This window comes from Chiloscyllium plagiosum, chromosome 6 (genome assembly GCF_004010195.1).
Source record: "Chiloscyllium plagiosum isolate BGI_BamShark_2017 chromosome 6, ASM401019v2, whole genome shotgun sequence".
Taxonomy (NCBI): domain Eukaryota; kingdom Metazoa; phylum Chordata; class Chondrichthyes; order Orectolobiformes; family Hemiscylliidae; genus Chiloscyllium; species Chiloscyllium plagiosum.
The window spans coordinates 28,360,114-28,382,495 of NC_057715.1; the positions used below are offsets into that span (position 1 = coordinate 28,360,114).

At 38.4% G+C, this 22,382-nt stretch overlaps 1 protein-coding gene across 14 annotated transcripts in view; it reads right to left on the reverse strand.

Moving 5' to 3' along the window:
- mycbp2 (MYC binding protein 2) overlaps window positions 1-22,382 on the reverse strand; it is a 199,675-nt gene that overhangs the window by 141,031 nt on the left and 36,262 nt on the right. For 11 of the 14 annotated variants that reach the window (XM_043691421.1, XM_043691418.1, XM_043691415.1 and 8 more), the window contains exons 10-16: window positions 20,141-20,345; window positions 13,655-13,819; window positions 13,385-13,543; window positions 9,063-9,267; window positions 6,288-6,433; window positions 5,465-5,569; window positions 2,838-2,945 (exon numbers count right to left, since the gene is read on the reverse strand). In XM_043691421.1, the coding sequence (XP_043547356.1) occupies window positions 2,838-2,945; window positions 5,465-5,569; window positions 6,288-6,433; window positions 9,063-9,267; window positions 13,385-13,543; window positions 13,655-13,819; window positions 20,141-20,345 (1,093 nt within the window). The remainder of the gene's footprint in view (window positions 1-2,837; window positions 2,946-5,464; window positions 5,570-6,287; window positions 6,434-9,062; window positions 9,268-13,384; window positions 13,544-13,654; window positions 13,820-20,140; window positions 20,346-22,382) is intronic. The other 3 variants (XM_043691407.1, XM_043691414.1, XM_043691412.1) reach the window with 3 other exon arrangements.

A 22,382-nucleotide genomic window follows, 5' to 3' on the forward strand; every position in this document is an offset into this window, starting at 1 on the left:
GGGGGACAGGAACAAGGAGGGGGGGGTTGGGGGGAAGAGAGGAACAAGTGGTGGTGTGGAGGGAAAATTGGGAACAGATGATAGGATAGCTCAACACCAGGGTCTGCATGCAGGCACATTAATCCAGCAACAGATTTCTGACTGCTTTGTGCAAAAAAAAGTGGCCAGTTGTGGATCCCAGACGTTACCAGCTTGAGAAAAGCTCTCTGATTGGTTCCTGGGCAGGTGACCAGCTTGGGTGTTTCCAATGGAAGGTGTGAAGCCTCCAGACTGTTTAAATGAAAGGCTCTTTGTCTGTCTGCACTAAAAAGTACCTAAAGTCTGTTATTTTCAACTACCAGATGCTGGAAGCTGCAGCCTTTCACCACTAACTTATAGGCTTTTGTATTTAGTGTACCAATCATGCTATGCCACTTCCAATGGAGTGAAAGAACCTGGAGAAGAAAATTGAAGGACAGGTGGTCTTGGGAAGTAAATAGAATATCTCACTGAATCCGGTTATGCTACTGAACTGTTTCTCCCCAGTATTTTTCCCACCATCTATGCAACCAATATTTTTTATTTGTCCGTGCCTAAGTGTGGGAGCATGCAAGTGCACACACCTAGGGGTTTACCAGTTTAGAGGCTCAACTAGCAGAGTTATGCGGTGATAGTTCATTTATTTGTAACAAACAGTTGTTCTTGTCAAGTACCTGAATCTGACTAGTGTTTCCTTTTAACCAGATTCTGATAAACAGACAAATTGGGGTCTTTGCATACTTTGATTACATCATTAACTTGTGTGGTCACTTCAAGAATTTGTGCATTTGCCCAACTGGACTGTAACAAAGCACAGTAGAACTGCAGACTAAAGCTACAAATAAAGTTGGTTTCCGAATTGAAAAGTACTTTCAATCCAAGCATTCCACTGTGAAGCAGCCTGAAGTTACATTGAACAACAAACAAAGAAGTAAAAGAACCACTTATTCTGCTGTGGGGGGATAAGTAACCAGTATGACACTGATAAAGGCAAGAAAAGTTATTCTACCATGCAGTTCAAAAGGGATCATAAAACAGCATAAGCTAAATTGTTAAACTACCAAAGTGTTCACTACTTTTTGAGAGATCTTAACATCTTGTACATGTGGACGCTAACTGGTGGTTTGCAAGAGGAGCTCAGAGCTGTACTTCTAACGTTGACTGGAATAACGTATGATCGGATTTATTTCCAATTGCATGAATGAAAATCACTTTCTCTAGAAAAGCAAACTGTGAGGGTATAAAATTTTAACGCATAAGCTGTTAATAATGTAAATCAAAATAAAGAACAGTCTGTGTGATATGGCTATATGATTACTACCAACTGACAGAATCCTGTTTACTCAAACTTATGAACCATTTGGAAATGAGAACTTTAAAAGAAAAATAATTAAGATCAGAAAATAAAGCACTGCCACTAAGATTTCAGCAAGTAAGTGTGCACAAATCAGTCTTCCAACTGTGCTAAGACAAACAACATGATTATCCTTCCTAGTTCCTAACTGAACTGCCACATATGAATACAAAGTATGGGTAGTCACTAGACACTGTACTGATGGGAACAAGTTGAGACTGTTTATTTAAAAGCAACATGCAATGTTAAAGCTGACATGCAATTAAAGCTGCAAGTACAATCAAAAAGGTATATTAGTGCCAACACTAAAGGAAGTTTGGTGACAATCCCATCACAAACAGTACATTTAATTCGAAAGATTAACCCGAAAAATTAAAAAAGGTTCCTTGAGCTAGAACTCAATACACATTTGTACCCAAGTTGGTCCAATATTTGAGTAATGAGATCAAAGATCAACATATACTGATGAATTTTGTGGATTTGTTTTCAAGTGGAAATTTAAATGAATCAAACAGACTGAGCAGAGTTCAGGTACAAGAAATTTCACATATTTAATCCTTGACAGTAAAAACAAAATGAATGCAGCAATTATATCTCTTCCAAATATTAGACCTTCCTTTGTCCAAATCAGAAGAGATTAAATGAGAGATTTTTACATCATACAAAAAGCAGCAATTCACAGGAGCATTCTCATCATGAAATAACTACTGCATCACAGTGCTTCCCTAATCAAAGTAGAAATCAGGCCAAATTACTTTAATAATTCAATGATCTATTTTTTTTTTGTAACCCAAGAAATCTCCCAACTCAGAAGCAAATCAGCTAAGGGAAGTAGGCAACTGAATTTTCAGTGAGGCTCCAAACTTACAAGTCACCAATTGTAGACCATGAGCTACGCTAAACGGCACATCTCACCATTATTTGTTAAATGAAGCTTGCGTGAAAAAGGTACAAATGCAATACAGGAAACCATTAACAATGAGACATTTGTGACAGGAAAAGATTAGTAGCAATTATCAAAACATATCAACTCGCAGGTTTTTTCCTCCAACTCAAGAAAGAATACACAAAGCCTAAATACAATGTAATAACGCACTGTAAAATAATCCGTAAATATAATTCACATTTTAGCAAAAATTTATTTCCCTTTCTCCAAAAAGGATCTCCATTCTTCATAATGTATTTACACAAATTCGAGATAAAACGAAGAAAATAGAAACTTCAAAGCAGCAAGAAGCATTCTTTCTTGTACAAACAAAAGCAACCAAACAACGTTTGTATTCAACCTAAACAATCTTAAGCCAGAAAAGATTTATTTTCTCCTCGGCTTACTCAACATCAAAACACAAAAGCAAAATCAATTTTGTACAGTTGTCCACATTAGACAGAGACTCAGCTGATAGAAGAATATGAATGGCAGGATAGGTTGTAGTCTTCCAGCCAGTAAGGAAGGATGACCAAATACCTTTATGCTTGTCCCGTTTATGCTTTAGCTTTGATGGAAGGGGTCTTAGTCTGGCTATGGCCTGTTCTCGATGGTTCAAATAAATGGGACCAGGAAATACAATGGGGCCTGAGGAGAAATAACTTGCACATGCATAGGAAAGCTCACAAATGAAATAATTGTTAAAAACAAAAAGAAAACGCTTATCTATAATATCAAAAGAGAATGGCATCCACTGAATTTGAGGCTTTAAGAGGAAAAAAAAAGAGACTACATTGTAGATAGCAGATAACCAAAAAATAAAGAAAAAGTGTCAACAAATGGTAGAGCGTTAACAAATCATTAACATGATAAATTTTAAACCAATTGCAAGGCGTTGCTTAACCAATGACTGTGCAACTTAAAATCTGAACAAGTCTCAATTATAAATCTGTGTATTTGAATTCAGTCATTTTATTTCTCATCATCATTCTTTTGGTGTCACTAGGTCAAAACCTTGGAACTCCCTCTCCAACAGCATTGTGGGTCTACTGACAACACAGGGACTGCAACAATTCAAGGAGGCAGCTCCCCAGCACCTTCTTCACGACCACTAGTGATATGCATTAAACACTACCCCTGCCAAGCAGCTGCACATGCCGTGCATAAATAATAAAAAAAACTACAAATATGCTTATCCATAAATTTATTGAACCACTTAGAGAAAAATGTAGTTGTGCACACCTTGTTTAGCAAAGTAATAGATACATGCACAACCAAGTCTTTGTACTATGATTATCATGCTGCTGCTTTGAAACTACAACCAAGCAAACTACTCTATCACAACACGCTGCTCTAATAATATATGATATCCCTCGAAGCAGGAAGTTAAGAGCACTTAGTGATTTAGGAAATCTAGTTGTAGCACATGGTCTCAAAATGTTTTAAAACTGAGTCAAAGAAGATCACCATCTTTTTGAGAATGGTACCTCAAATAAATCATTACTTCTTTTTCTTGTTGCAACTCAATTTAGCTGTACAGTTGATTCTGATATAACGCGATAGTTCAGTTTTTGTGCGATCTTGCATTATAAGAAAATTGCACAACAGTCGTGCCATTTAAATTAATGGGGCCAGAATTGCATTATAGCTAATACAGTTAAGGAAAGTTTGTTCTACAAACAACGGAGTAAATTCTTCAATCACGTTAAACCCAATTTGGGTTGAGGAAGCATGCATTATAGCAGAAATGACTGTATTTGGAGCATGCCTTCACCTAAACATGTTCTCAATAAAAGACATTGTACATCTCAAGTAGCAATTAGAGTCTTGGAAAATATGCTTGTAACATTTTACAAGGTAATAAAGTTATAGCATTTTGCACTATTTTAAGACAAAGGGAGTTAATTTTTATGTTTCTTACATCTAAAAGTTTCAACACTACATTAGCTGACAACTGAAGTAAAAATAAAACCAAAAGGGCAAATAAATTCTATTACTTGATAAATGAGCATTGCAACCCAGAACATTCCTTCAGTATTGCACAATTTTCCAAGATCTAATCTTTAGATGAGATGTTGAATTGAGGCTTCTTCCGCCTATTCCTACAATTTAGAGACATAAAAGATCCTGTGACACTATTTAAAAAGTAGCAGGAAATTCTATGATCTTACAAATATTCATTTCTCCATCAGAACCAAAAATAGTTACTAATCTCACAATCGTTTGTGGGACCATTCTAAGCTTCGAACAGCTGTTATATTTACCAGGATAACAATACCTGTATTTTAATGTAATTAACTGTACATGAAACACTTTTGAGGTGATAAACAATGATAAGGAATTACATAAAGAAACTAAGCTTTCTTTCAAATCCGAATTGGGTTAGAATTCAAGTCTATTCATATCTCAGTGGTTGAGTGGAGCAGTCATGCCCTGTCAAGTAAGCTCTCAGCTTTAAAGTAACAGAGTTAGCAATAACTGCTGCACTTGCCCACAATCAATAACAGCAAGGATGCAGGATGGACTAACAACAATTATGTATGTTAACCTCTGCTCAAGCAACTCAGCTCATGAAATCACAAGGTAGGAGATAAGCCCTTAACTAACAACCTTTTTTAAAAAACACTTTGTTAAAGCTCTTCATTTGTTCACTTGAAACATTTCCTATCCTTCTCTCCTTCAAAACTCATCATAAAATGACATCTTCATCCAAGCTTTTGATTACCTGTCATTACCTCTGTGGAAAATGGACCCAAATTTTGATTGATAACAGATCCAGAGAGTTCTTGGGCTAATTTAAGTTAAAGGCAATATATACATGCAAGCTGTGGTGGCTATGATGCAATATCTTTGTCAGGGAATACTTCTTTAGATCAATTGAAGTGTACTACATATTGTAACCAGGACACTATTAATTAAGATTACACACAACCTCTTAATCAGATAAAGGTGCACAGCTTTATAACTAAAAAATGTACTACAGCCATCAGTTGTCGTCTTTTACATGGCTCAGCATGACCCTTCAAATCCTATTCAAGATTAATAAAGAATCAACAATAATGCAGAATACTTAATGTATATAAAGAAGTTTTTTTTTTAAGTTTGTGCTGGAACAAACACTTTGGATGGATACTAGCTGTCATTTAAGTCTTTACAAAAAAACATACCTCTCACTTCTTCTAGTCTGTGCCTTCTACTCAACCGTTGTCTTTTCTCTTCTTGTCTTAGTTGAATATGTTCTTCTATATTAACACCTGGTGGGACAGGTCCTGCTAAAGAAATCATAATTTGTTTGATTAAAACAAAAAAGTGTGACACTCTTTAATCATTCTTCCATTTTTCTAGCTTTCATTATAATCTATAACAATAAGACAAATTCCCAAACCCCTATTTATTTGAGAGGCTATTCGCAGCTATTTCTTATTGACGGTCACTTATTAATTAATTTTACATAGATGTGGGTTTTAGTGAAAGTTTTCTTCTGCATTTTAAAAGTAACATTCGTCAATTCTCTAACAGTTCAATATAATATTTACTGCACTGTGTAGAGCTGTCAATTATAGGATAATAGGTGCTGAAATCTGTTATTCAGCCCTTCTAATCGACTCACATACATAATATGCTGACATAAAGCATTATACAGGAATGCTACAAGATGAAATGGCTTTCAAATATTAGGACCCCGAATATCTAGACAAAACTCAGGGAATGAAGTGAAAGTGCAGTTAATACTGACAGCTCTTGTTAATGTGTTTGTCTACATATCAAAGTAGAAACTTCAAATTAATTAAAAGCCAAGTAGGTATGCACTTAAGAGAGACAATTATAATAACATCATTCAGGAGGGAAGGGGAATAGAAGTAATAGTGAGAAAAAAATCCCGAGATATTTTATTGTACCTCTCGATATTGTGTCTAAGAATAAAGTGTTAAGATACCAGGTGACAGTAAACGTCAGAAAAGCTGATTTATGTTTCAAAATAAAACTCACCTAAAAGTAGATCTAAGGGGATCATCTCTTTAACAGCATCAAGAATTCCCCTCTGCCTTGCCTCTTGTCCATCAAGTTCTCGGGCACAGGCCTTACAGCAACCGCATAGAGCGCAACCAGACTCACCAGACCCACATCCACAGAGCCTAAAACAGATCATGGTAAAAATATCTTAATAAAAACAATGTCCTTGACATTCATTACAACCCATTAACAGAGTTACCTATTCATTTGACATTTATCCTCAGGTACAAATTAACAGATGTAACACCTACTTCACATGTAAGATGACCTCTCATGAACTGAAGATACAACAGCAAAAAAAAATACAGCAGTCACTAACATGGAAATAAATACACAGCAGTGAAATCTGAGCCAATAAGCAGTATTAAACTAAAATATGATCATGGGGGGTGCAACAAATAGAGAATGCCGCAGAAACTCTTCAAGTCTGACAGCATCTGTGGAAGAAGAAACAGAGTTAATAATTTGAGTCTGATTTCACTCTTCTTCAGAACTGAAGAACTACATTTGTTTCAGAATTTCAGCACTGCATTATTTGGCATTTGTTTAACTGATGATGTAATTGATTTGAACTTCTCCAGAACTGGAACCTGAATAAATCATGTTAATTGCCAACTTTTAATTTTGCAAAGAAAACAAGAAAAGCAAATGTTTCACAAACTGAGCAGCAGTGTTTTATTGTGGTGAATGCATAACACAAGTGCATTCTGCTCAGAGAAAAGATTGAGCAATAATCTTGCTTGAGCATTAAATGAAGACCACCTCTAACCAGGTAACCAGTAAGAAAAACATCCACCTGGAGGCATTGTCCATAACCACGTTTATCAGATGATCATGCACCATTCTGATTTGTATAGAACAGCTTGCTATAAAACAAATTTAGTTCTTTGAATACAGTAGCAAAGAATTCAGGCAAGGCAATACAAATTAAAAACTAAACTCCTCGAACCAATTAACTAAATGTTGAGCAGCCATCAAAACTAATGAATAATTATTTTATTTTCCATTAAGTTAAAATTACACTACAGAACTCTAAGCCTGAGCAAAACGTTGAGCACAAAGATTAGATTAGATTCTCTACAGTGTGGAAACAGCCCTTCAGCCCAACCAGTCCACACCACCCCTCCAAAGAGAAACCCACCCAAACCCATTCCCCTACCCTATATTTACTCCTGACAAACACACCTAACACTGTGGGCAATTTAGCATGACCTATTCACCTGACCTGCACATCTTTGAATTGTGGCAGGAAACCAGAGCACCCGGAGGAAACCCACGCAGACACAGGGAAAATGTGCAAACTCCACACAGACAGGCCAGATTCGAACCCAGGTGCTGTGAGGCAGCAGTGCTACCCACTGAGCCACCCGTAAAGGTTAGAGGTTTGACTTACTTACATTCACAAATGATCATACCCATTCTTATGGCAAAATTACTTTACTGACAGCAAACTTCAAGAGTGCTAATGGTAGTGTCATTTCTGACTCCTTCAATCACCAACACCATGTGAGGTTGAATTTAAATCTAGCTTGTGTCTATGAAGCTTTTTAGGATGGCCTGTATTTAATCGAAAAAATTAAGTCCAAACTTTCACTTGGGGGCCCACAGAGAACTGAAGTCCTTACTCAAGCACATCTACACCTGCTGATAGTTGCGCTGATCGGACGAGTTTCCCGATATTCCTAAAAAAGTCAGACAAAAAGATAACTCTTTTAGAGAGTATCTTGAGAATGACTATCTATTCCTTCAGAAGATTGTGTGATTTTAAATGAGGATTTTTTGCATAATCGTCAATTATTCCAATATATGCGATGTCAGTGACTATGAAAACACAATGTTAAATGAAAGCTGCATTAATTATATTTAAAAAGTTCTTAGATAAATGTGACAAGGAAGCCACTGTCAACTCTGAGAAATAAAGGACTCAAATAAAGCCAAGTATTGCAGATGCCGAAATTTGAAATAAATAGAAAATGAAGAAACTCGGTAGATCTAGCAGCACCTTTGAGACAGATACAAAGCTAATGCTTCGAATCCAATATACTTCTGCTTTAGAGTGAAGATAAAGCACAGACCCCATGGTTCAAAATTTTAGAAATTAAGAGAAATATCAGTGGACAAAATGGCAGAAAAGATACTACTTTTAAATAGAAAAGTTGATGTGCTTTTCTCCTTTCCTTTCCTTACTCCCCCTAACAAAATAAACAAATATCTGGTTTGGCATTTGAATAATCATGATTTACATTTGCACCCAAAAGTGCAAAGGCAAGAGAATTTCAGAGGCGACCACTACTGACAATATCAAATAGATACATGGGTTCACATCTATCAAGCAAGATTTATCCATAATCACATAAGAAACAAGACAATTGATAACAGTTAATAGGATTAATGATCAATGGACCAAAAACAATGATCTGAAAATTTACCTTGTTTACAGTTAATTCCGAAGTTAATCAATAGTTTGAAAAGAAGTTTCAGGCACTTAAAAAAAAATCCCTTCATCTTAAACATCCACATAATTAAACTACCTCAACTGCAGATCAAGTTATGGAAAAAGATCATGACTCAAATGTCAAACTACCTTTCCCCCTCCACCAATGCTGCCTAATTTTCTATGTTTTCAGGATCCATTATATTTTGCTTTTGTTATGGATTATATTTACTAACTCTGTTGTACTTTAAGTATTCATTTTACTTTAACATACATGTACTGGTTCAAAAGGAAACAATGGAGCATTGTGAACCCACCCTCCAGGAACTCTGTCTGGTCGCCCACTGCTGACACAACTGGCTCCATAACCTGTGCAGTCTCCACACACAGTGCAAACCATGCACTGGTCCAGCTTCCATTTATGCATTCCAGGAGGGCACATAATGGATTTTTCATCTTTATCATCCAGCTCCTCTTCTAAATCTTCATCCATTGCTGTTGCCATGTTTTCCACATTGAAACCTATTCAAAGAATAAACACAATTCAAAATCAGCCTGCCTAAATGAGTCCTACCATTTATGTAATATCCATTAATTTTAATTGGCAAATGATACGGCTGCCCACAAAATTAAATCAATTACAATGATTTCCAATTTTCCTTTGTTGTCAGCATCAGAAAGATCCATGTGTCAACATATCCCAGAGAGCGGTCATTTCCCCTCTGACAAGATGTATAATTTGCAACACTTCGAGACAAACACAAAGACAATTGCTCCCAAATGTCATAGCAGTGAATACTTGAGATTCTTGGTGCCTCTCCCATGATAAGCATTGAAAGATTCACTCAACCATTTCAGCATACTATCCAACTGAAGAGGATTTCTGTTTTGAAGACCAATGGTTTTGACTTAATGAACATTAAGACAAGAGCTCAGTCAGCTAGTTGGGTGTCTTAGTCAATGGCTAAATGAATAACTGATATACCCAATTGAAATCCATCAGTTCAAACAGCATTGAAGATTTGCCTTTGATGTAATTTATATTGCCTTATATCAAAGCTGGTACTGGACTCAAAAAACGTAAACAGTGTTCCAACCTTAAGCACTGACTCTTCTTGCCTTGTAGAAAACTCATAACAGTACTATCAATTTGAAGTATTCCTGGTCACAATTACATTATTTGTTAAAACAAAAACCATTACCTTGCAGGTAATAGCAAGGGACATTATTAATCTATCTCCTAGAAAACAGATGCAGTGACAGACATACAAAGGAATACTTCAGAACATTCACAACAAGTGTATGCCCACTATGAAGAAAAATGATAAAAGGAGGACTCACCACCTGTGGTTAAGTCAGTAAGGAAAGCATCAATATCAAGGAAAAAATAACTGCAAAGATGAGTGGTAGGTAAGATGATTGGTCAGGATATAAGCAGAGCACACATTGACCAGAAAATTAATCAGGATGAAGAAATTACAGCTTGAGAGGAAATATAAAAACAGATAGCAAGAATTTCCATAAGTACTTATAAAGGTTAACAGTAAATAGTGTGCCGATCCTCAAGAGAGCAAGAATCGAAGCTAACATTTGTTATGACGTTAATGTGTACTGTACCTTTAAGAGAGAGGGAATGCTGTTCTAAACTGAGAGCTGACATGCTCTTGTGATATGACTAGATAGCAGTCCCAGAATGTACTGGATAATTGAAAATATGTAATATTTGGCCATGAAATGGATATCTGAGTTTTGGTTGCTGTTTTGACAACAATCTGCACTTAACCAGTTTAAATTATGCCCCGCAAGATACTAAAATCCAATTGAGTTTGAATTTATTGTTTGCCAATAACGAACCAATGAGATGATCCGATGTTGAGAAAATAAAAATGTAGACAATTTGAAAATTGGACAGAGAGCAACTGCCATCAACAAAGATCCAAGAAGTTAAGAAACATTCCTTATTAAAAAGGTACCTTTTCATATGAAACACACTTGTGGTAAAAAGAAAGAAGACCACCCAGGGAATTCAGCAGCTGGAAGAGCCAACGGTGGCTGTGGGGTTTTGAAATTAGGTTAATGTAATTTTAATAAATGTCTTATTGGTACAGCATATTGTTGTAGAGTTGGAGGCAGATAATAAGCAGTTAAGAGAAATGGGGGCTTAGAGTTGTGAATAGTTGTCATTTAATGTTCACTTTTAGAGTTAAAAAATAAATTGATGTTATTTTCTTTAGATAGTGGAATTTGGGAGTTCTGTCACTCATTTTAACAGATTATGAGACAAGGTGAGCTTTTCTGGGTTTTTGGTTTAATTAACAGAAGGGTTCATCACTGTGTCATAACACATTAGATCATGAGGAAATGGTGGATAAAATAAATACTTTGCTTTTGCCTTCACTATAAACAATACAAAAAGTTTCAGTAACAGATGTAAATAGGAGATGAAAAGGAGAGGGGAACTTAGTGAATTTAGAAGTGGTAGCGAAGTGATACTAAACAAACTGATGGAACTGTGAGCTGACAAGCCTCTAGGTACAGATGAGCTTCATCATAGGTTCTTAAGAGAGGTAGCTGATGAGGTCATAGATACCTTGATGCTTGTTTTCAAAAAAACAGCAAATATAACCCTTTCAGTCAAGTAGGCAGGGAGACAGAAAGCAGAAAATTACAAGTTTGAGGTCTGCCATAGGAAGTGTTAGAAATGATCATTAAAGAGAATACAGCTGCACACTTGGGAAAAACATTGCAGTTGTGAAAGGTCAGAATGGTGTAATGAAAGGGAACCATGCTTAACCAATTTATTTAACTTTTTGAAGTAGTAACACATGACATGGACATTTTTGGCAGTTGGGGCAGCAGATATACTGAACTTGGATTTCCAGAAGGCATTTCACTCCATAAAGATTATTGTGGTAAATGCAAATTCAATACATAAGAAGCAACATGTTAGCACAGATTGAAGATTGGACAAGTGACCGAAAACAACCAAAGCATAAAAGTCTTTGTCTGATTGACAGGGCGAAATGAGTGGTGCCGTGCAAGGATGTGTGCTGCAGCCTCAACTTTTGCAATTCATATAAATGACTCCGATGGGAGCGAAGGCATGGTAGCAGATGACACAAAGATAGCAAATTACATTAGCAAGAGGAAATAAAGAGTTTGCAGAAAGAAATACACAGTGAATCAACAAATATCTGGCAAATGGTAACATAATGTGAGAAAAAGTGAAGTCACTCACTTTGGCTAGAAGAACGAATAAGTAGAATATTAATTAAAATTGACACGATTACAGAATTCAGGGGTGTTCTCGTGCATGAGTCACAAAAGACTAGCATGCAGTTCAGGTAAATAATAAAGGACAATATCCCATTAGCCAGTTTATAATTTTGAACAAAGAGGAATAAAGATGTTCAGCTACGCACGAACACATCTTGAATACTATGTGCAGTTTTGGTGTGCTCATGTAAGGAATGATGCAAATGCTTTGGAGGCCATTCAGAAGACAATTATTGAATTGTCACTTGAAGTAGTAGGTTGTATTAAGACGATAGGTTAGACAGGTCTTTTTTTCCAATACAGTTTAAGAGAGCGAGGGATGACATTTTTTTAGTCAAAAGACAGCTGTTTTTCCTTTAATCTAAGGTTATCAGGGTAGGCGTCAATACAGAATTCCAAACTCAAAGATCAACCACGATTTAATTGCTTAGTAAAGCAGACTTTAGGGTTGGATGGTCTACTTCTACTCCTATTTCATATGTTTATGACTGAAATGAGTCAAATCAGGAGACAACAGTCCTGTAAAAATCAATGCAAATCGAAAATGCATTGCGACCCTGCCTGATTTAATTTTTCAAATACTGATATTGCTTGCATGCATCTAGCCCATTCCAAAGCACTACCATCAATGCGAATCAACAGACCTACTTGACACATCAATCATTTCCCTGATTGGTAAAACTCTAAACTACCAGTGCAATCACAAGTGTAAATAGAAAGTAGAATTGATCTACAGACAAGTGAATTGAAAATTCTCTCCTTTCAAAGACAATGCAATTGATACCACTCAAAATATTAAGTCCTTTCCTTCTCATATATTGAAATGTTCTTTAGATTCCTTCATGGTTTTAAAAGGTAATGGATTTTTTCATGTTCCTGGCAAGAGTGAAAGCCAATTCAAAGGAAATACACTTCGGGAAAAAAAATCTAGCAAGGAATGGTCCCAACAACAAACGCAGAAACTACAGCAAACTTTGTTTTAACTGGCACCTTATGAACCAGTACTTGCGATAAAAGTGGCAAAAATTGTATACATCAAATACTGGAAGTTTACTGTATTAATACAATCTCCATGATAACAGAGGAGTCAGTTGAAAGTGCGAGTGAGAACGGTCTCTGCCATTACGTTTTATTGAAAGCAAAGTTGCATGACTCATGCTGTAAATAATGCATAATAGTGATGGGTATATCATTTGCATTATGTTTCTATTATTTAGTGTGTGTTTTTACCTTACATGAACCTTTCAATCAACAGGAATATTTGATCATCTAACACACTCCTAATCCCATAGTTGCCAGTTAATAAAAGGTTTGTTGTATATCCGATAAAAATAACATCTACTTCTAAAGAGACACTGCTTACCTTTCCCACCTTGACAGAGTGCACCAGTCTCCCGTCCACACTGTCCTTTATTGTTCACACCAAATGTCCAAACTTCTCCATTCTTAGTCAATACACAGGCATGAGCTTTACCCATGGCAACTTGCGTCACAAAGTGACCCTTCAACTCGGTCACAAGACCTATTTATAAGAAGTTTAAGAACACATACTTAACCCAATTATAGACTATAGAAGAATGGTTATGCACAGAGAATACACAAACCTTATGCAAGGCCATTTTCGATTACTAACCTGAGTTGTCACAGTAAACAGCATCTTTGCCGAACATGTACAGTTCTCCCTCCTTTGTGGTGATAGCACTACTCCCATTGTTACATGCTGTATAGACTGCTGTTTTACTTTCCATTTTGATCATTTTCTTTGGCTTATAAGGTTTTGGTTGGCGTCTGCTTTTAGCTACAATGAAAGTAGAATAGAGGTCAATAGCTACACACCAACTATATTACACATTAATGATTTATTTTATTTGAAAAGGAAAACAATTACAGAGATAATTAACTCCTCAAATATGGATTATGCTTTGCACTCATTTTATTTCTAAATCTTAAATGTCTAGGCATTCTCCAGGGACGACAACTGCATGAAAATGTTACAATTATCTGGTAGACCCAGCTGGAGCATGCCTTCCCCATGGTTAACCATTCATATATCAGTTTATAAGCCAACATCAAATGACAAACTAATGAAAGGAATATGGTTGTCAGAACATGGATATTTCGACCTATCACTGACAAATGGAAGATATTACCCTCCAAAAAGGACATTTTAAATCATTAGCTTTAAAAATTGTGCCTATCATCTGTTTCCTATTTTCCCGTCTCTTCCGGATGACAGTGTCGATTGGACAAACTTCCTCCCTCTTCAAGACACCTGTATGTCTCCCATTTGCCACCCTCCTCCTCTAACCAACCAAAAAAGGACTGCGGTGTTTTGAGAAAATAAGGATTTTCTGTTTTTTAAAATTTTATCGTGTGATTGGTAAAAAGACTTTTCTTTCCTTTTTTGTAACTTTAGTCTCAACTTAGATAAATCTTAAGATTAAAAATGCAGGAGATCGCAGACCTGCGTTATGCTCCTGTTGCTCAATATGGAAGCTCAGAGACACAGCTGATGTCCCTGGCTCCTTCACGTGCAAGTGTGTCCAGTTGTAGCTCTTGTTCGACTGCATGACGGCTCTAGAGCTGCGGATGGATTCACTTTGGAGCATACAAGTTGCTGAGGGGGTCGTGGATAGCACGTTTAGTGAATTGGTCACACCACAGATTAAGATTGCTGAGGGAGAAAGGGAATGGGTGACCAAAAGGCAGAGAAAGAGCAGGAAGGCAGTGCAGGTGTCCACTGTGGTCATCTCCCTCCAAAACAGGTATGCCTTTTTGGATACTGTTGGTTGAGTAAGCTCACCAGGAAAAGGCAGTAGTAGTCAAGTTCATGGAACCGTGGCTGGCTCTGTTGTTCAGCAGGGCAGGAAAAAGATTAGAAGGGCTGTAGTCATAGGGGATTCAATTGTCAGGGGAGTAGATACACGTTTCTGTGTTTGAAAATGAAACTCCCGAATGGTACATTGCCTCCCAGGTGGACGGGTCAGAGATGTCTCAAATTGACGGCAGAAAATTCTCAAGGGGGAGGGTGAACAGCCAGTTGTCGTGGTGCATGTAGGCACCAATGATATCGGTAAAAAACGGGATGAGGTCCTTCAAGCAAAATTTAAGGAGTTAGGAAGCAAGTTAAAAAGTAGGATCTCAGAGGTAGTAATCTCAGGATTGCTACCAGTGCCACGTGCTAGTCAGAGTAGGAATGGTAGAATAATCAGGATGAATGCGTGGCTTGAGAGATAGTACAGGAGGGAGGGTTCAGATTTTTGGGACATTAGGGCCAGTTCTGGTGGAGGTAGGACTATTACAAATTGGATGGTCCACACCTGGGCTGGACTGGAACCCACGTCCTTGGGAGTGCTTTTGCTAATGCTGTTGGGGAGGGTTTAAACTAAAGTGACAGGGGAATGGGAACCAAATGAGGTGGTTTGTGGACAGGAATGAGGTAGTAACTAAAGCCCGTAAGGATTTAGATAATGAAGTCAGCATGACTAAAGGTAAGAGTAGGCAGGGAACAGATGATGAATGCAGAGGGACTGGTGGTCTGAGGTGCATTTGTTTTAATTCAAGTATAGCATGTAAGGAAGATGAACTTTGTGCTTGGATTATTAGTACCTGGGAGTATGACGTTATTGCTATTACTGAGACTTGGTTGAGGGAAGGGCATGATTGGCAACTAAATATCCCAGGATATCGACGCTTCAGGCAGGATAGAGGGGGAGGTAAAAGGGGTGGAGGAGTTGCATTACTGGTCAAAGAGGATATCACAGCTGGGTTGAAGGAGGGCACTACAGAAGATTCAAGCAGTGTGGCAATATGGGCAGAGCTCAGAAATAGGAAGGGTGCGGTAACAATGTTGGGATTGTACTACAGGCCTCGTGAGATAGAGATACAAATATGTACAGAGATTACAAAAAGATGCAGGAGCAACAGGGTGGTGGTGATGGAAGATTTTAATTTTCCCAATATTGACTGGGATTCAGTTAGCATTAGAGGTCTGGATGGAGCAGAATTTGTAAGGAGCATCCAGGAGGGTTTTTTTAGAGCAGTAAGTAAGTAGCCCAACTCGGGAAGGGGCCATACTGAAAATAAGCCCGACCAGGTGGTGGAAGTTTCAGTAGGGGATTACTTTGGGAGAGTGATCACAATTCCATAAGTTTTACAATACTCATGGACAAAGACAAGAGTAGTCCTAAAGGAAGAGTGTTAAATTGGGGGAAGGCCAACTATACTAAAACTCGTCAGGAGCTGGGGAATGTAGATTGGAAGCAGCTGTTTGAAGGGAAATGCACATTCAATATGTGGGACACTTTTAAAAGACAGGTTGATTAGAGTTCAGGAGAGATATGTTCCTGTGAAAATTAGGGATAGGTATGAGGGAAAGATTAGGGAAGCATGGTGAAATTGAGACTGGCGAAGAGGAAAAAGGATGCATATGTAAGGTCTAGGCAACTGAAAACAGATGAAGCTTTGGAAGAATATTGGGAATCTAGGACCAATCTGAAACAAGGAATTAAGAGGGCTAAAAGGGGCCATAAGATATCCTTAGTGAGCAGTGTTAAAGACAGCCCCAAAGCCTTTTATTCATATATAAGGACCAAGAGGGTAACTAGGGAAAGGTTTGGCCCACTCAAGGACAAAGGAGACAAGGTACGCGTGCAGTCAGAGAAAATGGGTGAGATACTTAATGAGTACTTTGCATGTGTATTCACAGAGGAGAGGGACATGGCAGATGTTGAGGTTAGGGATAGATCTTTGATTATTCTATGTCAAGTCAGCATAAGGAGGGAGGAAATGTTGGGTATTCTAAAAAGCAGTAAGGTGGACAAGACCTCAGGTCTGGATGGGATCTATTCCAGATTACTGAGGGAAGCGAGACAGGAAATAGCTGGGGCTTTAACAGATATCTTTGCAGCATCTTTGAACATGGGAGAGGTCCCAGAGGACTGGAGAATTGCTAATGTTGACCCCTTGTTTAAAAAGGTTAGCAAGGATAATCCAGGTAATTACACATCTGCGAGTCTGATATCGGTGGTAGGGAAACTACTGGAGAATACACCGAGGGATAGGATTATATACCCATTTGGAAGAATGTGATAGTGCATGTGACAGGCAGCATGGTTTTGTGCAGGGAAGGTCATGTCTTACAAACCTAATTAAATTCTTTGAGGAGGTGACAAAGTTGATTGATGAGGGAAGGGGTGTAGATGTTATTTACATGGACTTAGTAAGGGGTTTGATAAGGTTCCCCATGGTAGACTGATGGAGAAAGTGAAGTTGCATGGACTCCAGGGTGGTGGGACAGTAGTAGAAGGGTGCTTCTCAAAACGGAGACCTGCGACCACTGGTGTTTCAGAGGGATCCGTGCAGGGACCACTGTTTGTGATATACATATGTGATTTGGAGGAAGGTGCAGGTTGCTTCAAGCAAGTTTGTGGATGACACCAAGATTGGTGGAGTACCAGATAGTGAAGGGGACTGTCAGAGAATATAGCAGAATATAGATAGATTGGAGAGTTGGGCAGATGGAGTCTAATCCAGACAAATGCCAGGTGATTCATTTTGAAAGATCCAATTCAAGAATAAACAAAATAGTAACTAGAAATGTGTGGAAAGTTGATGCACAGAGAGATCTAAGTGTTCGGGTCCATTGTTCCCTAAATGTGGCAACACAGGTAAGTACAGTGGTCAAGGCGGCATACGGTATGCTTTCCTTCATCGGACGGGGTATTGAGTACATGAGTTGACAGGTCATGTTACAGTTGTATAAGACTTTGGTTCGGCTATGTTTGGAATACCATGTACAGTGCTGGTCACCACATTACCAAAAGGATGTGGATGCTTTGCAGAGGAGGTTCACCAGGATGTTGTCTGGTATGGAGGGTGCTAGCTATGAGGAGAGGTTGAGCAGATTAATGGGCAGCACGGTGCCTCTCAGCGCGAGAAACCCGGGTTCAATTCCCACCTCAGGCGACTGACAGTGTGGGGTTTGCACATTCTCCATGTGTCTGCGTGGGTTTCCTCCGGGTGCTCCAGTTTCCTCCCACAGTCCAAAAATGTGCAGGTTAAGTGAATTGGCCATGCTAAAATTGCCCGTTGTGTTAGGTGAAGGGGTAAATGTAGGGGAATAGGTCTGGGTGGGTTGCGCTTTGGCAGATCGGTGTGGACTTGTTGGGCTGAAGGGCCTATTTCCACACTAAGTAATCTAATAGATTAGAATTATTTTCATTGGAAAGGTGGTGGTTGGGGGGAATCTGATTGAGGCCTACAAATTCATGAGAGGTGCAGACAGAGTGGATAGCAAGAAACGTCCTCTCTTTCCTCCTCCCTTCTCCCACCCCCACCCCCCCCCCCCCTCCCCCAAGTGGAGGACTCAATTACTAGGGATCACGAGTTCAAAGTGAGAAGGGAAAGTTTAGGGGAGGTGTGCGTGGAAAGTTCTTCTTGCAGAAATTGTTGGGTGCCTGGAACGCATTGCCACTGAAGGTGATAGGGGCAGGAACGATAATGTCACTCGAGATGTTCTGGGTGTAGGCTTGCTCGCTGAGCTGGAAGGTTTCTTTTCAGACGTTTTGTCACCCTACTAGGGAGCCTCCGAACAAAGCACTGCTGATGATTCCTGCTTTCTATTTATATGTTTGGGTTTATTTGGGTTGGTGATATCAGTTCCTATGATGATATCATTTCCTGTTCTTTTTTCTCAGAAGGTGGTAAATGGGGTCCAAGTCAATGTGTTTGTTGATAGAGTTCTGGTTGGAATGCCATGCTTCTAGGAATTCTTGTGTGTCTATTTGGCTTGTCCTACGGTGGATGTGTTGTCCTAGTCGAAGTGGTGTCCTTCCTTCTCTGCATGTAAGGATACTAATGAGAGACGGTCATGAGGTTTTGTGGCTAGTTGATGTTCACATATCCTAGTGGCAAGTTTTCTGCCTCTTTGTCCAATGTAATGTTGGTTATAGTTCTTGCACAGTATTTTGTAAATGACATTAGTTTTGCTTGTTGTCTGTATAGGGTGTTTCCAGTTCATTAGCTGCTGTTTTAGTGTTGGTGAGTTTGTGGGCTACCATGATGCCAAGGGCTCTGAGTAGTCTGGCAGTCATTTCAGAGATATCTTTCATGCAGGGAAGAGTGACAAGGGTTTTGGACGTGTTTTGTCGGCTTGTCACCACAGGAAATGACATCACCAACCCAAAGAAACCCAAACATATAATTAGAAAGCAGGAATCATCAGCAGTGCTTCATCAGGTGGCTCACTGAAGATGTTACCTCGTATGGTGACGAAACATCTGAAAATGAACCTTCCAATTCAGGGAGCAAACCTACATCCTGAACCTCAGCCCGAGTTACAAATCTTCTCAAAACTCGCTCACTTAAGATGTATTTAGACAGATACATGAATGGGTAGGAAGCATTCTTGGAAAATAGGCAGCACGTTTAGATAGAGGATCTGGATCGGCGCAGGCACGGTGGGCCGAAGGGTCTGTTCCTATGCTGTAATGTTCTTTGTTCTTAAGACAGGATTTCAGATAAATTAAAATTTAAAAAGATGATATCTGTGGGAAAGAGCAGCAAGACCAGAGTAGGACATTTTCTTTCACTTTTACTATTTTAGACCAGTAAAGTTTTACAATACATGTATTCACTTTAATTACATATATCCACTTGAAGATGAGATAGCAAACTTTTACGCATTCTATTATGAAATTTGTTTTTAGTGTTTGTAAATTTGGAAATGTAAAATTAAAACATCCAATACAACTTGTACCTTTTTAAAAATAGCATGGAGTTTTGGTTTTGCAGAATGGAAGCATATTGCGAGGATCCTTTTGTAACTCTTCTTAAATATGTGACTGTGGAGCAGTCTCGATGGGCTGAATGGCTTATGTTCCCCCCAATTCGTCTGTTTGTTAATAATTAAGGTTTGTCAAAATCACTTGCATTATTTTTAAATGTTATTAATCACATTCTTAATTGCTGTCATTCGTGACTGACCAGAATAATTGAACTCAATTTGCTTTTGATGAACGAGTGCACTGATATGGCCAGGCAGTGTTTTAATGGGCATGGCTATTTCACAACAGGACATGAGCATTGTTAATTAAGTATGCTAGTTCCAAGCTTGTACCTGATTCACCATCCTCTCCTTTACTAGCTAAACCAGTGAAGAAAACACTTCCATCTTCAGCCACCATTAAGGCATGAGAGCCATCATGGCCCACCGAGAATTGTACAATCTTTGGTGATTTGGTGATTGGTAGTTCAACCCATTTTCCTGCGGTCGGACCTCCTTGTTTGATTCCAAGGCTCTGATATTTTCCAGTATAATACATCTAGTGAAGAAACCGAAAAACATGCTTCATTTGAAAGAATTATTACATGATTCAAATGCATATATTCTATTACATTCCACACAGATTAGCACAATTCATCATAATCCACCTGCAAACAAGTAGCCTGAGTAAAGCTGCTAAAATACAAATGAGCATCTGTAATGCTACTTGTCAAAAAAAGGTTTCAAAACATGTACTACATATTTTTCAATTAGCTAAGCCTAAGAACATATCTGCAAACTGGCTTTCACCAAAAAATGTCTAAATTTTCTTTTGCTGTGATCATTTTTCTTTTCCACCATCTCCTCTCCTAAGGTTATTACCAACCATCCAAGATCACATAATAATACTACGTTAGTACCATGTTAAATTAACTGTTTGCAATAAGAGCTCTAGAAGGAATGCATTTCAACTCCAATTATGCCATTAAAAAGGCTTATCGACTAATCTCTATACCATAACAGAAAGAGTCCAAGTTAGACACCTCCACTTAAGTTTCAGCATATAGTTACGGTCAGCTTAACCACAGACTTTGAGAGCTATTGCACTGCAAAGCAGAATAAAATGAATAATGATTGTATAGTTAGAAATGGAAATTTGGTGCTGAGGATAGAGGTGTCTTAACTAGGAATTACTGCAAATGGTAGACTCTGTAGAGACAAACAAAACAGCAATTACTGGAAATGCTCAACAGGTCAGGCAGCATCTGTGGAGAGAAATCAAAGTTAACATTTCAGGTCAAATGACTCTTCCTCAGAACTGATGGTAGCTAGGTAAATGTCAGTTTATATGTAGAGAATAGGGTGGGGGAAAGGGGTAAGGAGTAAACAATAGGTGGTGATAGAGACCAAAGAGAGAGAAGACAGTTGGACAGACAATGGAGTGCATAACGATCTGGCTGGGAGGGTGAATCGCTATTAATGGGGACTGTTAGTGGATGACAATGTATTGTGTAAAGTAATAGACTATGTGATAACAAGGCCTGGTGTTTGGGGGCTGAAGACTTAAAATAAGCAAACTTCATGTTGAATTCAAAAAGCCCCTTAGAGAACAAGGCTGAGAAATAATAATAATGGGAACCAAGAAATGGCAGAAGAGTTGAATAAATGCTGTGTATCAACTTTCAAGTAGAAAATACCAATAAAAATCAAGGGAGACAAAAGTAGATTGGAAATAAATGCAATAACTATCCATAAAGAATAAGATGCTAAGAAAAATAATGGGGCTAAAGACGGATAGGTGCCTTGGACCTGATGGGATGCATCCTAGGATATTAAAGGAAGTAACCACAGAGATAGTTGATGCACGGTAGTAATTGTCCAGTAATTCTTCAATTCTGGAAAACTCCCAGAGGATTGGAAAACTGCCAATGTAACACCTTTAATTGCAATGGGAAGCAGACAAAAAAGTAAGAATAGGCCAGTTGGCTTAATGTCTGTTACTGGGAAAATATTTGAGTATATTAGAAAGGAATGTAATAACAGAGCATTTAAGAAATAAACAGAATGATCAAACAGAGTCAGCATGGCTTCATGAAATGGAAACCATGCCTGACAAATTTATCAGAATTCTTTGATTTCATAACCTGCAAAATAAACAAAGGGGAAGCAGTGGATGCAATATTTTTAGATTTTCAGAAGATGCTTGATAAGGTATCATACATTAGGCTACTTATTAAGATAAAAGCCTATAGTGTTGGCAACAACATATTGGCATGGTGAGAGGATTTGTCAACAAAGAGAAGAGAGAGTTGAGATTAGTAAGGTAGGGGGCCTTTTTCAGAATGGCAACATGTAACTAATGCAGGGCCACTGGGATCAGTGCCGAGACCACAATTATTTACAATATACATTAATGACCAAACGAGGTAGATTAGATTAGATTACATTACAGTGTGGAAACAGGCCCTTCGGCCCAACAAGTCCACACCGACCCGCCGAAGTGCAACCCACCCATACCCCTACATTTACCCCTTAGCTAACACTATGGGCAATTTAGCATGGCCAATTCACCTGACCTGCACATCTTTGGACTGTG